The 11,901-nt window shown below is 39.5% G+C and overlaps 1 protein-coding gene across 2 annotated transcripts; it reads left to right on the forward strand.

Annotated features, from left to right (window-relative positions):
- The first annotated feature begins 1,099 nt into the window (after positions 1-1,099).
- On the forward strand, positions 1,100-11,523 carry LOC140951468 (protogenin A-like). 2 transcript variants are annotated; one of them, XM_073400725.1, is made up of 8 exons: positions 1,100-1,470; positions 4,144-4,192; positions 4,796-5,035; positions 5,340-5,609; positions 5,859-6,134; positions 7,441-7,713; positions 9,912-10,088; positions 10,924-11,522. In XM_073400725.1, the coding sequence occupies exons 1-8, from the start codon at positions 1,156-1,158 to the stop codon at positions 11,322-11,324; spliced, it is 2,001 nt and encodes a 666-aa protein (XP_073256826.1). In that variant the 5' UTR covers positions 1,100-1,155; the 3' UTR covers positions 11,325-11,522. The 2 variants fall into 2 exon arrangements, with proteins under 2 accessions (XP_073256826.1, XP_073256827.1); XM_073400726.1 differs by lacking the exon at positions 4,796-5,035 and having other exon boundaries at positions 10,924-11,523.
- The last annotated feature ends 378 nt before the right edge of the window (positions 11,524-11,901 follow it).

The raw sequence follows: 11,901 nt of genomic DNA on the forward strand, positions 1-11,901 counted from the left end.
AATCAGAATTAATCAAAAAAACTAGAAATCACCTTTTGCCGATTTTTTCGCCTGATTTTACATTAAACAGCCAGATTTGGTTGTTTTATGCTGAAAAGTGGATTTTTCTTAAAAAGCGTCTGAATCAGGAACTTTGCTTAACCCATTCGCACCTGGAGATTTTACAGAAAAACGCGTTTTGAAGCTAGTCGAGCGGTTTGCTAGTCACTGTCTTGCTATAAAGAGCGAAAACTTACCAAAAAACGGCCTTCTGATCCAGATGCAAAATATTAGCTTGCAAAGTTTGGGCATGCGCAGAAAGCAAAATTTCGAGATTTAATTGGGTTTTAAAGTGACACAGCAGTCTGGACTTTTACTTTTAAATTTTCGCTTTCTGTCGTTCCCTCTTTTTTCGCTTTTCTTGCCTCATTTTTTCTCTTGCTGGACATTTAGTCGGGCTTCATTTTGGTGGGAAAAATTTTAGAAAAGCTTTTAGGATCCTAGGATTAGATGAAAAGAAAGATCTGGGTAGTGGAACAAGATTTTCATGAAAATTTTCAGGTCAATGTTACATATTTTCTTGCCTTTTTCTCTGGTGTCCTTGACTGAATTGTGTTCATTCTGCTATGGTTTGAAAGATCAGCACTTTGCACAAGTTAGCGGACAAAGTTGTCCTTGACCATTAAAACTGATCACGTCACAAGTGGTAGAAAGGACGTGGATCCGCACGGACGGTTACGGGCGGCTAAGGGCCGGGGGCGAATGGGTTTTAAAATAACTAAGTTGGAAGAGGACGGTAACTCTACAGATGAACACGTCCCGAGTGGTGATTTGCCTCAACCGCCACAAATTTTGAAATACGCAAGAAAACATAATAATACATCTGGACTGGACTTTGCGAGATTAAACGGTCTTAACGCCCGTAGATTTTAACTTTCTTGGTATTTAATTGTCACGCCACAAGGGGCAAACTGAGTTAACGTGTAAACTGAAACCAGTTCTAAATCCAAACAGTAATAATGATAGACAGAATGAGTACCAAAGGTCCTCCCTTTTTCAACTTTGCATAATAAGCACAGAAAAAACAAAGTCTTGAATTTCAACTCAAATTATATATAATCTCTAGATGATATTCAATCTTTTTCAGTCTTAAGTCAGTTCTCAGGAAAAGCGAGCATGGCGTCAACTCGCCCTTCACCAAACCTCTCAACTTTTGTGTCAGGTCTTCATCTAATTTTTACGCTTGCCTCAGTTGCTTTTCTTTCGTACAAAGTTTATTACCTTGAATATGAGCTCTCTTTAATTCGGGGAAAAGAATGTTTAAGTGATGGCCGCATACGCGTGACTGAAGCGACTCCTCTGTCTCTGATTCCGAACGGTGAAGAGCTCAGAAGTGAACGGAATCGCAGAGCTGAACAAGAGAGGGTGATATCATCTTCAGCCGGCAAACTCAAGGAAGCATGTGTCCAGAAGTTGCTGGACGATCTTCAGGTAAGGCAATCTATCTGATCCTAGTTTACCATTGTTTCATAGTTAGCCATCTTGATTCTGCATTCCTACAATACAAACTGACACGCAAAGGATGTTCGAAAAAATATCACTTTCATTGTATCGAAGAACAGGGCTTTCGAGTTTCATCGATCCATCTAAACGTTTCTCACTAATGTGTAATATGTTGGACTGTTTGATACACGTTAATTCGAAGTTATTTCCGGATGGCTAAGCGTCGTGGGGGATATACTCCCTTTTATGCCATGCAACAGTATTGTGAGCGGTTATTGGATGGTTTTTAAACCCTTTTGGTCAGAAATTGGGTATAGATTTATTTCCACCATTGTGGTCTGGGTATGGATTTTAAAGACACAACATTTTACTGTCTTGAAAAGTGAGCTTTGAAGTATAAGAATTTGAAAGGTCCCGTCTCTCATTTGTTCGTAAAATCCGTGTCGCAGATTTAAGCAGCTACAATGGAATATTAGGTATCAAAGTGTATACGCACTGCCACGGTCTGCTACGAAATAGAGTATCAAACTTTGGGTTATGTCTAATACGATGTCGGAAAATCATAACTATCTAGCTTGTTTTGGATAAGGACCACACGGCTCCTGTACGACAATGATGCTGCAAGCCCACCTCACAGACTTCACAAAAAAAAAAATAGTACTTTTCCCTGGAAAAGCGCCGTTATTGTCGTGAAGTGAAATTTTAGTTGCTTTTTTTTGTTGTTTTTTTAGTTCTAGACACACTTGAGTTTGTGCTAAGTCAGCAAGTCTATAATGTTCATTTAGTAACACTGACAGGGAGTTACTTACCATGAGTTCTATACGGGTGGTCACCTTTACGAGTAACGTCGATCACCTGAACTCGGAAAAATATCATGATATTGAGACTTCTTTAGTGACCCACGGAGTGATATACTTTGTCTAGTTTAGTTGTGTAATGTAACAGAAGATAACCGTATTTATGCCATATAGGGGATATCTAACTACCGTGAACCGCCGCTTGTAAAAAGGATTAATATATCCAGTCCGGTAGCGGTTTTTAGAAGGGCTAATAAACGCGGAAGGGTTTAAATCCCGGGAAGGGTTGCAGGGGAGGACGGGGGCGATTGGGGTATGTTGCCGTTTTCGTTTAAGGTATTTTAATTGATTCCTCGTTCCTACTTCGTACTCAGTTGTAAAGCCACTCCAAGGCTGTTAAGCTCTAGTTGCAGTTTGGAGAACCCAGATGGTTGGGAACTCCTTCCATAACGCACACCTTCTAAAGGACAGTTCTTCGGGACAACTTAACTGTAGCCTTGTGTTAGTGCACATACCTCTGTCTCGCAAAGTTCATAATAAATACAACTGGTAAGAGAATGATAAGTGAGTCGTAATCCAGAGAACGACAGATTTCCAATTAGTGCGCTAGCGCTAAATGATAGTATGCTCATAAAATACTTCATTGTTTTGTGTTTTCAATGTACGCGAGATACACTGTTAATAAGGAAAATAATGACCGCTAGGTACAGGCACAAGCGTGTGATACAGTGGAGCCAAATAAAAAAAAAACATGCGCAGAAAATTTATTTGTTTATTTACGTATTTTTTCACCTATCATTTTATTAATATATTTTTTTTCACGGTTCAATTTTTCATACTGAGACTCAATTCACTGACAACTCGGGCTATTCGGAAACTATAAGTGTATGGAATTTGTTGTCATAGAGTCAGAGGCGCAATTGGCCGGCATGATTGTAAAAATAAATGTAAACCGTAAATTGTAGTCTGTTTACCAACGTCAAGCACTTAGGAGTTCTTGAGAACTCGTTTAAACGTGTCCGTGCGTTTCAGATTGAATTGGAATTTGGAAGTGTTAATTTTAGGAGAGGGGAAAACCGGAGTATTCGGAGAGAATCTCTTGGAGCTAGGAAGAGAATTAACTACTAATGGCGTCGACGCCGGGATTTGAACCCGGGCCATTAGGCGAGTGCTCTCATCATTGTGCCACCCTTGCTCCCCAGCTATATATCCTTCAAAATCGCATGTAGACATTTGGAATATCTAGACATTGCAGCAATTGTTTACTTATCATAATGAAATTGTAAATTGTAACCTTAACCGTTTTGATCAGCTTGGTATATTTAAAAAAACAAAGTCAAGAAGGATCAACTGAACTTGAGAATTAATTCCCTAACCCAAATATTGAGACCTACACCACGAGTCAAAATATTATTTTCCTAGTTCAGTTTTACGTCAGATGAGTTTTTCCCACCAATTGAACTGAGTTGTAATCGGTTTTGTTCCAGCTTTAAGAAGAATTGCCTTTAAACTGACCTAAAGTGGGAATTTCCAAGTCAGAACTATTCATGGAACCAAATATTCCATTACTTCGATCTCTCGCCCCAAACCCTTCTTTGTTAAGACTGTTTTGTTTTTTTGTTTTTTTGTATTCGATAGGGCGCGCCTGATACAGAAATTTGCTGTTGTTCTATTTAAGGGAGAATAAACTATAAACTGTTGTCAGCTTGACATTATGCCAGGAAAAATACATTTGTGAAAAAAAATCTGAGTATGAACCACAATAAGTTCATAAAATTTGAAAATAAAGTTATTGTGATTGAATTTAACTCTGTGTACTGTCAGTGATACTAAAGCAGTAGTTAATGGTTTGTGTTTGTCTCAGGTCATTGACGGTGTAGTCAACCGAACTGGGAGACTTGTTTGTATGAGAGGTCAGTAGCTACGTAGAATTAACATATATACATGCAGTCAAATCCCTCTATACGAACAAACACACAGTTTTATGGGGCACCTTTCTATTACGGACACTAGTAATGTTCACTTAGTGTCTCTATAGTGTTCATGATATTAAGTTCTTGGCCGTTTGAGGAGTAACATAGCGAACAAAAGAAGATTAAAAAATTATTTATATGATTACCATTGTCACAAACCTTCAGTTGAAGCTTGAAACAACATCCATATAGTTTTTACGTTCTCGGCTTGATTATAATAACACTCAGACAGGTAGCTTATAGCACTTTCAGCTGATCCCTATGATCGGTATTTACATTGACAGTTTATATAATTGGATTTCCTCATATTGCTCCTCCCCCAAAAAGTCGAGCCTCACCTGCTCACGTGTATTTTCAGCCCAACACAGGTTAAAATTTTGCTATGTTACCATAGCGTTTCAGTCTATAAGCGACCATAAGCTGGTAATCTAAGCTTCAATGGCTAAAATCGGACTAAAATATTAAAGCAGACTTAAAGCAAAATGATTTTTGATGCGAAACTGTATTCGGAATGCTAACCCACCCACTAAAATTCTCATTCAGGTCCTCAAGGCCCACCAGGAGTTCCAGGTCCCCGCGGTGCACGAGGTCGCCGTGGCAGAATAGGAGCACCAGGTTACCGCGGTCGCCGTGGTCGCTCAGGGATACCTGGACAAATAGGAGCTCCTGGAATAAGAGGTCCTCAAGGAATCCCAGGAAGGGGCCTTGATGTTAATGTTACGGAAATTGAAAATCTCGTTGAAAGATTGATGAACTACAATCCAGAAGAAATAACCATGTTTGGTGAGTAAAACGTAACAAACAAATATAAATTAACAAGAATTAACGGAGCTGATTATTAATAAGTAAATCAACCCTCATCAAGTAGAGTGTTGAGCTAAGTTCAAAGAACTAGCCCTTCATCAGACGGAATTAAAGGATTGTGAGTGTAATTTAATTGAATGTGTGGTATGGAATGGTGCAGGGGGAAACAGCTATTTTCTTCAACAATCATATTCTGCTTCTTCTTAAGCTCAGTTACGACGTTAATCTTCAGCCGAAAACATTTAAACAAGTGACATGCATATCTGTTTAATTTGACCAACAGCTCCTCCTCGATTTACAAAGAAACCTCCGTCTTCCATTGTCATCAAGGATGGCAGCAATATGACATTCAGTTTTTCAATATCCGGGTACCCAAAACCCAAGGTAACGTGGTCTATGAAAACCAAAACCCAAGAAAACCAAACGCGTTTCACAGTACTCGCTGACAAGTTTGAGATGAGCGATGTCCGGTTTGCGGACGAGGGAGTAATTACAAGCCGCGCCGAAAATATGTTTGGTATTCAAGTGACCGAAGTAAAAATTACTGTTAGAGGTGAGTATGCCCACTCTGTTACACGCTTAATTTATGCCTCGTTTTCACACTTGACACTTGATGCAGACAGTCAGTATATCCTCATGGCTGCGGATTGTTTTTCCTAAGAAATGATGGCATTTTCAGCACGTTTAGCACGTTTTGTCCTTTTATGAACTCCTTCGTGATTGTCCAGAGACTTAACTTACGACTGCCACTTCTTTAGGCAAGATTTACCCCGACGCTTCATTTTGTTATTCTACCCTGCAGGTGCGCCGAGGTTCCCCAATTCTCCTCCTGTACAAGTGCATGGCTACTTAGGTAAAGAAACAAGGATTCAATGTGACCCCCTGGGGAACCCCACCCCCAAGATTGAATGGACCAGAACTCCCTCAGCACCACTCCCTCGAGGACGCAGTGAGGTCAGACAAGACGGACTTTATATTAAAAACACAGAGAGTGAAGACGATGGCATCTACACATGTATCGCGGCCAACGAATTTGGAAGGGTCATTCAAGGGGCATACCTCAAAGTCAACTCATTCAGTAAGTGATAATGTCAAAAGCCCATTAGGCTTTCCTGGATTTATATTCGAACTCATCAATTAAGGAGATTTCCTCAATTATTAGGTTTTACTTTTGTGCTCTTGCAGGCTTTGTTAACTTTAAGTTCTTTTAATAGCCATAATGGCTCTTGCAGGCTTTGTTAACTTTAAGTTCTTTTAAGAGCCATAATGGCTCTTGGTACTTTGGTTCTGTCGTCGGATTTGTTTTCGTGACTAATCGCCAGAATATGGATGATGCTTGTTTACCTAAGTTAGACCGGGCTCCGGATAAGTCTTCTTTTTGCTTTTGCTAATTTGCCAGTGGCTAAGCACTTTTAGTATATATACTGAAACAGTGGATAGTGTTTTTCGCGCGCTCTGATTGGCTACTCAATCAGTGAATATCCTGCACTATTCACTGATTCACCTCCAGTTCCTCCGAGAGAGAGACGCCAAACTCGCGTAAGTTGCAAAATGCCTTCCCGGTTTGCTGCCGTAAACAAACAAAGAAATTTCACAACTAATCAAGCAAGCTGTTTCCGAAATACGCGAAGAAGGTGACGAAGTTCGGATTGGAAGTTTTAACAGGTAAAGCTTTGTCTTTTTGACACAATTTATCGATAAAACCGGTGAAAAAGCTTTTTGTTTACAAATGCAAATTAAGTTTAAGTCTTGCGTTACTTTATAAAGTTGAGTTAAGTTCATAAATAAGCTTAAAACTAAATTTAATAATCTTTTTTTATAGAATGATTTTAAATACAAAATGAATTCACAACTCCTTTTGAAGAAATTTCCCCGCAAGAGCTAAACAAATGCCGTCAAAAGTTTTAAATGTCTGCAAGAAAAAGCGACGGCTGCGGCCGCCCGGTCATTACGCGCCAAAATTGTAATCGTTGGCAACAGTATTTGAGTTAAAAATCATCATTTTTGTGCTCAATTATCTCACTGTTTTAGTATATACTAAAACAATTATTCACCTCAGTGTTGGTGGCTAGTCGTGGATATTTACCTCAGTGCTTCCCAGTTCGGTAAATATCCCCCGACTAGCCACCTCCACCTCGGTGAATAATTGTTATTTAACTGATGATATAAATAATGTTACTTTTTTAGTAAGAGTCTTTATAAACATGGATTTTCCCATTAAATACCAGAATTACTAGTGTAAGAGGATATTTTGCAAAACTCAATACCAGGCAACAGCCACTGTTCGTATAAGGCTGGATCAGTGCATAAAATTGATGACCTTAATACGCCTACAATATAATGGTCTTAAGTACACGGCTTACATACGTTATGTCAATACCCAGAACCACCTGCGTTTACCACACCACCACCAGATGCAATCAACGCCTCAGGCATCAGGGAATCGGTCCGAGTCAACTGTTCTGCTACAGGTGCTCCTCTACCAAACGTCACGTGGTACAAGAACAACGTCACCATACCCTCCACCTATTATGCCAACACGGCTGAAGTCACCGGCGAGCTCGTGATTGATCAGTTCCAGCCCTCAGACCAGGCCACGTATACTTGTATTGCTCGTAACATGTACAAGGATGAAGTAAAGACAAGTACAAAGATAGGTACTATGCTCATCCAATTACCATTATCTTCAGTTAAGTCTCTGGCGAAACCTGCACTATTGCTACTTACATTTAATACTTCCTTGAATAACAGTTGAATAGGACTTTGTTCGTCTTTGTCACTTACGTTTAAACAATCCTTGAGATGAGCAGAAGATCAGAATAACGCTGATTTTTTTTCCTCCTAAGTCCTCTCCTATCCACCCGTTCCACTACAGAAAGGAAAAAGTTGTCTTGATTCATCATAGACAGGTTCCGTGAGGGAAATTTACATTTTTGAAATATAGTATATACAATGGGGAATTTTGGTATTTTGGGGGGGTGCCAGAACCGACAAAGCAATTAGCATTTTTTCTGTCCTTCTTAATCGCCCTAATCCATAAACCGAATTAAATTACAATTAATGCTCTCAACCCATAACCCCTTAGATAAAAGCAAGTAACTAGACCAGAATTATTATGGGGAAAAGGGGTAAGGGATGAAGTACTCCAAATATGGACAGCAGGTCACTTTTCTCTACATATTGGTGTAACAGTGAGAACTCTAGAAGGGGAGAGGTGATAATCCTCTCTAGGGAGTGATAATTCCCCAGGATAGTGAGAAGCTAGGTGATAATCCTCTCTAGGGATTGATAATACCCCAAGGTTGTGAGTGGAGGTGATAATCTCCCTTGGGTACTGGCGGAGGTGGAAAGACCTCCCTAGATGTCTAATTCCCCGGTTTAAGGAGTAACAAGAGTCAATGGGGCAAAGTGTGACCTGTATGGGAGCACTTCATCCATGTTTATTAATTACCAACAACTCTCAATACAGTCCGGGGGGGGTACTCCCATATATGGGCTATATAGGTACGTGCCGCGGAATAGGGTATGGTTTTTGAGGTTCTCGGTCCTTAAATAGGGTATCTTTTTTTACCCTTTTGTTTCTGTGTCGCTGGTGTGGTTCCTAGATAGGGTAGCTTAATTGTATTATCTAATACTGGAGTATGAAAACGTCCGCCTAAACGAACGGTTTTTTTAAAACTAGGCTTATTCTAGTATTTTATGCTTGATGCTATACATCCAATGTTACAGAGCAGAAATAAAGTTTTCCTCTTCATGCCATTAATAATTTTGTTTTTTCCTTGAATAGGGTGTCATTTTTCGGCCTTGGGCCTTAAAAAGGGTATCAGTTTTCGCTTTCTTAGTCCTTAAATAGAGTTAGGGATCACGAACCTTCGCGGCACACCCCTATCCCCCCCGGGCAAAACAGATATCATCACTAATTTAAGCTAGAACTGCGTGTCTGCAGCCTGTCAGGAAAAACCCTCAATTATTTTTGAGGGAAACCTGAACCCTCCCGAAAGCAGAGCCAGACACTTAACATGAGGCCTCGAGGGAGAGAGGTTAGACGAAAATATATTAATACAAGTTGTAAGTAAATGACAATTAAAGTTTTATCAACTTAATAATCAAAATAAGGCCCAAAGTAACTAAGTGCACAAGCATGTTAGGATGCCTGGTAGAATGATTCCCCTCTGAGTAGAAACCCCACTTATTTTCTGCCATATCTTCTTGACAATTGCCAATTGATTCAAAGTGTAAACAACAAAGATCAGTAGTTCGTATGACTGCAAAAAGTATAAGCAGCTTTCTTAAATTTTAAGCAAGAGAAAAGAACTCATATATAAAACAGCAGAGAGAATCAAGCAGTAATAAGGGAGGGTGGGATGGGATTTTGTTCCACGAAGAGAAGAATATGAAGTGCTATTTTGCTGAGCTAGGCGCGAAAATATAGGCATCAACTGTACATGTGATAGCTGGCATCTAATTGGCTGAGCGAAACAAATAGTGTGACAGGGGTCGCATGCCGGAAGTGACCCCTGAAAGGAAGTGTGCTGGTTCCATTACTGGTAAGGGCGGGTTTATGGTTATCACATTAACTCTAATTTATCCTGTTGTATAAATTATCTTAGATACGTCCAAGAGAACAAACTTGCTTGCTCTCGTAGGCTATGGAGAACCTTAGCAAACTAAAATCAACACACATATGGCTTCACGTACTCCCGTGATTCGAAACCGAGCGAGATTGATGGAAAAAGGACTCTTACCACCTTACCACTGAGTCATGACTCCTTTAATTTTTTTGCATTGTCAATCTTTATAAGCAGCTTATACTAGTAAGATCAGAACCAGTTTAACTGTCTTGGCTGTTTTCTAGTCTTAACCAGCTGCGGTGACCCAGGCAAACCAAACAATTCAGCTGTTGTTATTCAGAGCCAGAACCACTGGGCAGGGCAATATGTCTGGTACTTCTGTAACCCAGGATACACAATGATTGGTCCAGCTATCAAAAGATGTTTTCCAAGCGGAAACTGGACTGGATATACACCAAGATGTGAGTGATAGAGCGGTTTTCACTTGACTGTCGAAAGGGATTGGTTTTGGTTTTGGTTTTGGTTTTACTACGCCCTTTGGTTGGCTAGTGTATTTACTTTGGTTTTGGTTTTACGACTGTCAAGTGAAAACCGCTCTAAATAAAATAAGATCGATGAGCGGTGATCTGTACTATGAGCCTCCGCCTATACGTCGAACTTGTAAAACTGATTTCAGTTCATGCCTTCCTTGTTAATTTGAGATATTGTTTCTGATTAAATTCAGTAAGAAAAAATTTTATATACTAGACCGTCATAGGGAGGAGTAGGGGGTCTTCAGCCATGTAGCTATGGTAAACAGCAATTTCCGACAATCAGGTACTTAAGTTATGTATAGTGGTGAATTGCGGGTCCAAACCCTCGATAGACTATAAATTAATTCGATGATAACGTTTGCCAATAGAAACTAAAATGTGCATGGACAATATACTTGATGAGATGCCTCCACACAGCAAGGGCGAAAACTGTGTTGTTTGTTTATATCCTTGTTTTTATTCAAGAGCATGATGTCCGCGATTCTTGTCTATAACCTGAGTGTCGATGAGTGCTCTGAACACTGGCTTTTTTATTCAACAACAATAGCTTAATTACGCCTTGTATAAATAACAGCTAAAAAAAGTAAATTTAAAATTATCACCTTCAGGTGAATGATGTGCACCAATGACAACTTGAACTTGAACGGTTGAAGTTATTCATTCTTTAGCGAGGGGAGCCTTAAAAGCCATCGCCCGGTCTGAATAGGGTAGGGTTAATATGCAGAATGGATAACTTTTACCATCGTTTCACCCTATTCTTTAGGTACGGATAAGCTGGAATGTGAGCGATACTGGACCATAGATGACCCGACAAGACGTTATGGTTTTAGGTCAGGAGAAACAAAGAGCGATACCTATCTTCCCGAGGGATGGTACAGATTTATAACAGGCAAACAAATGTCGACAATTTGCAGATATTCGTCGGGCTATTGTGATGCTTCAAACCAGGCATCATTACAAGGAAGTCATCCGACGGTTGAGGAAGGGGTGGTATCTCGGAAAGTGTGTTTCGGTTATTATCAAAGTCGTTACAGATACGGCCAGAAGCAAATTAACACCTGTTGTAAGCAAAGTACATATATAAAGGTTCGCAACTGTGGTTCTTTCTATGTCTACAAACTGAAGCCCACACCATCTAATAGTCGTTACTGTACGCAATATTAACTGAGTCCATTGAATAGCTACCATACTGGCCATAACAGTTAGATAAATGTTTCACCGACTAATTATGTAGTTCAGTAAAATTGAAACATTTCAGAGACTGGCAGTCTTGAGTTACCATAGCCACATACGGCGCAAGCTCAATGAGAGTTTAATCATTAATACATGACTGTGGTTTCATATTGCGTAATCCTTAAAATGGCCGTGAACATAAAAGGATTTGTATGGGAATTCAGGTAAAGATTAAAAAAGATAAATACTCGCTAGAATTTTCAATAAAATACACCTTAGTTACCTTAATCTTTAATTTTTAATCATTATCTATACGCGGTAAAAAATTCATCAGGTAAAATAAAATTCAAATACAATGACTAACATCCTAAAACCTAAAAATCCTGATCAAAATATTATACAAACTTACAACAATATGCCACTAAAACCCTGATTTCCATGAGTGCCGTGTTTTTAAAATTTTGGATAGAGAAGGCGTTTAAATTGATTTAATGAACCACTGACTCTCTAATCTTACAGGGTAAGCTGTTCTAAAGGGTTGCCCCGCTGTAACTAAAACTATTTTAAT

The sequence above is a fragment of the Porites lutea genome, chromosome 11 (assembly GCF_958299795.1).
Source record: "Porites lutea chromosome 11, jaPorLute2.1, whole genome shotgun sequence".
Lineage (NCBI taxonomy): Eukaryota > Metazoa > Cnidaria > Anthozoa > Scleractinia > Poritidae > Porites > Porites lutea.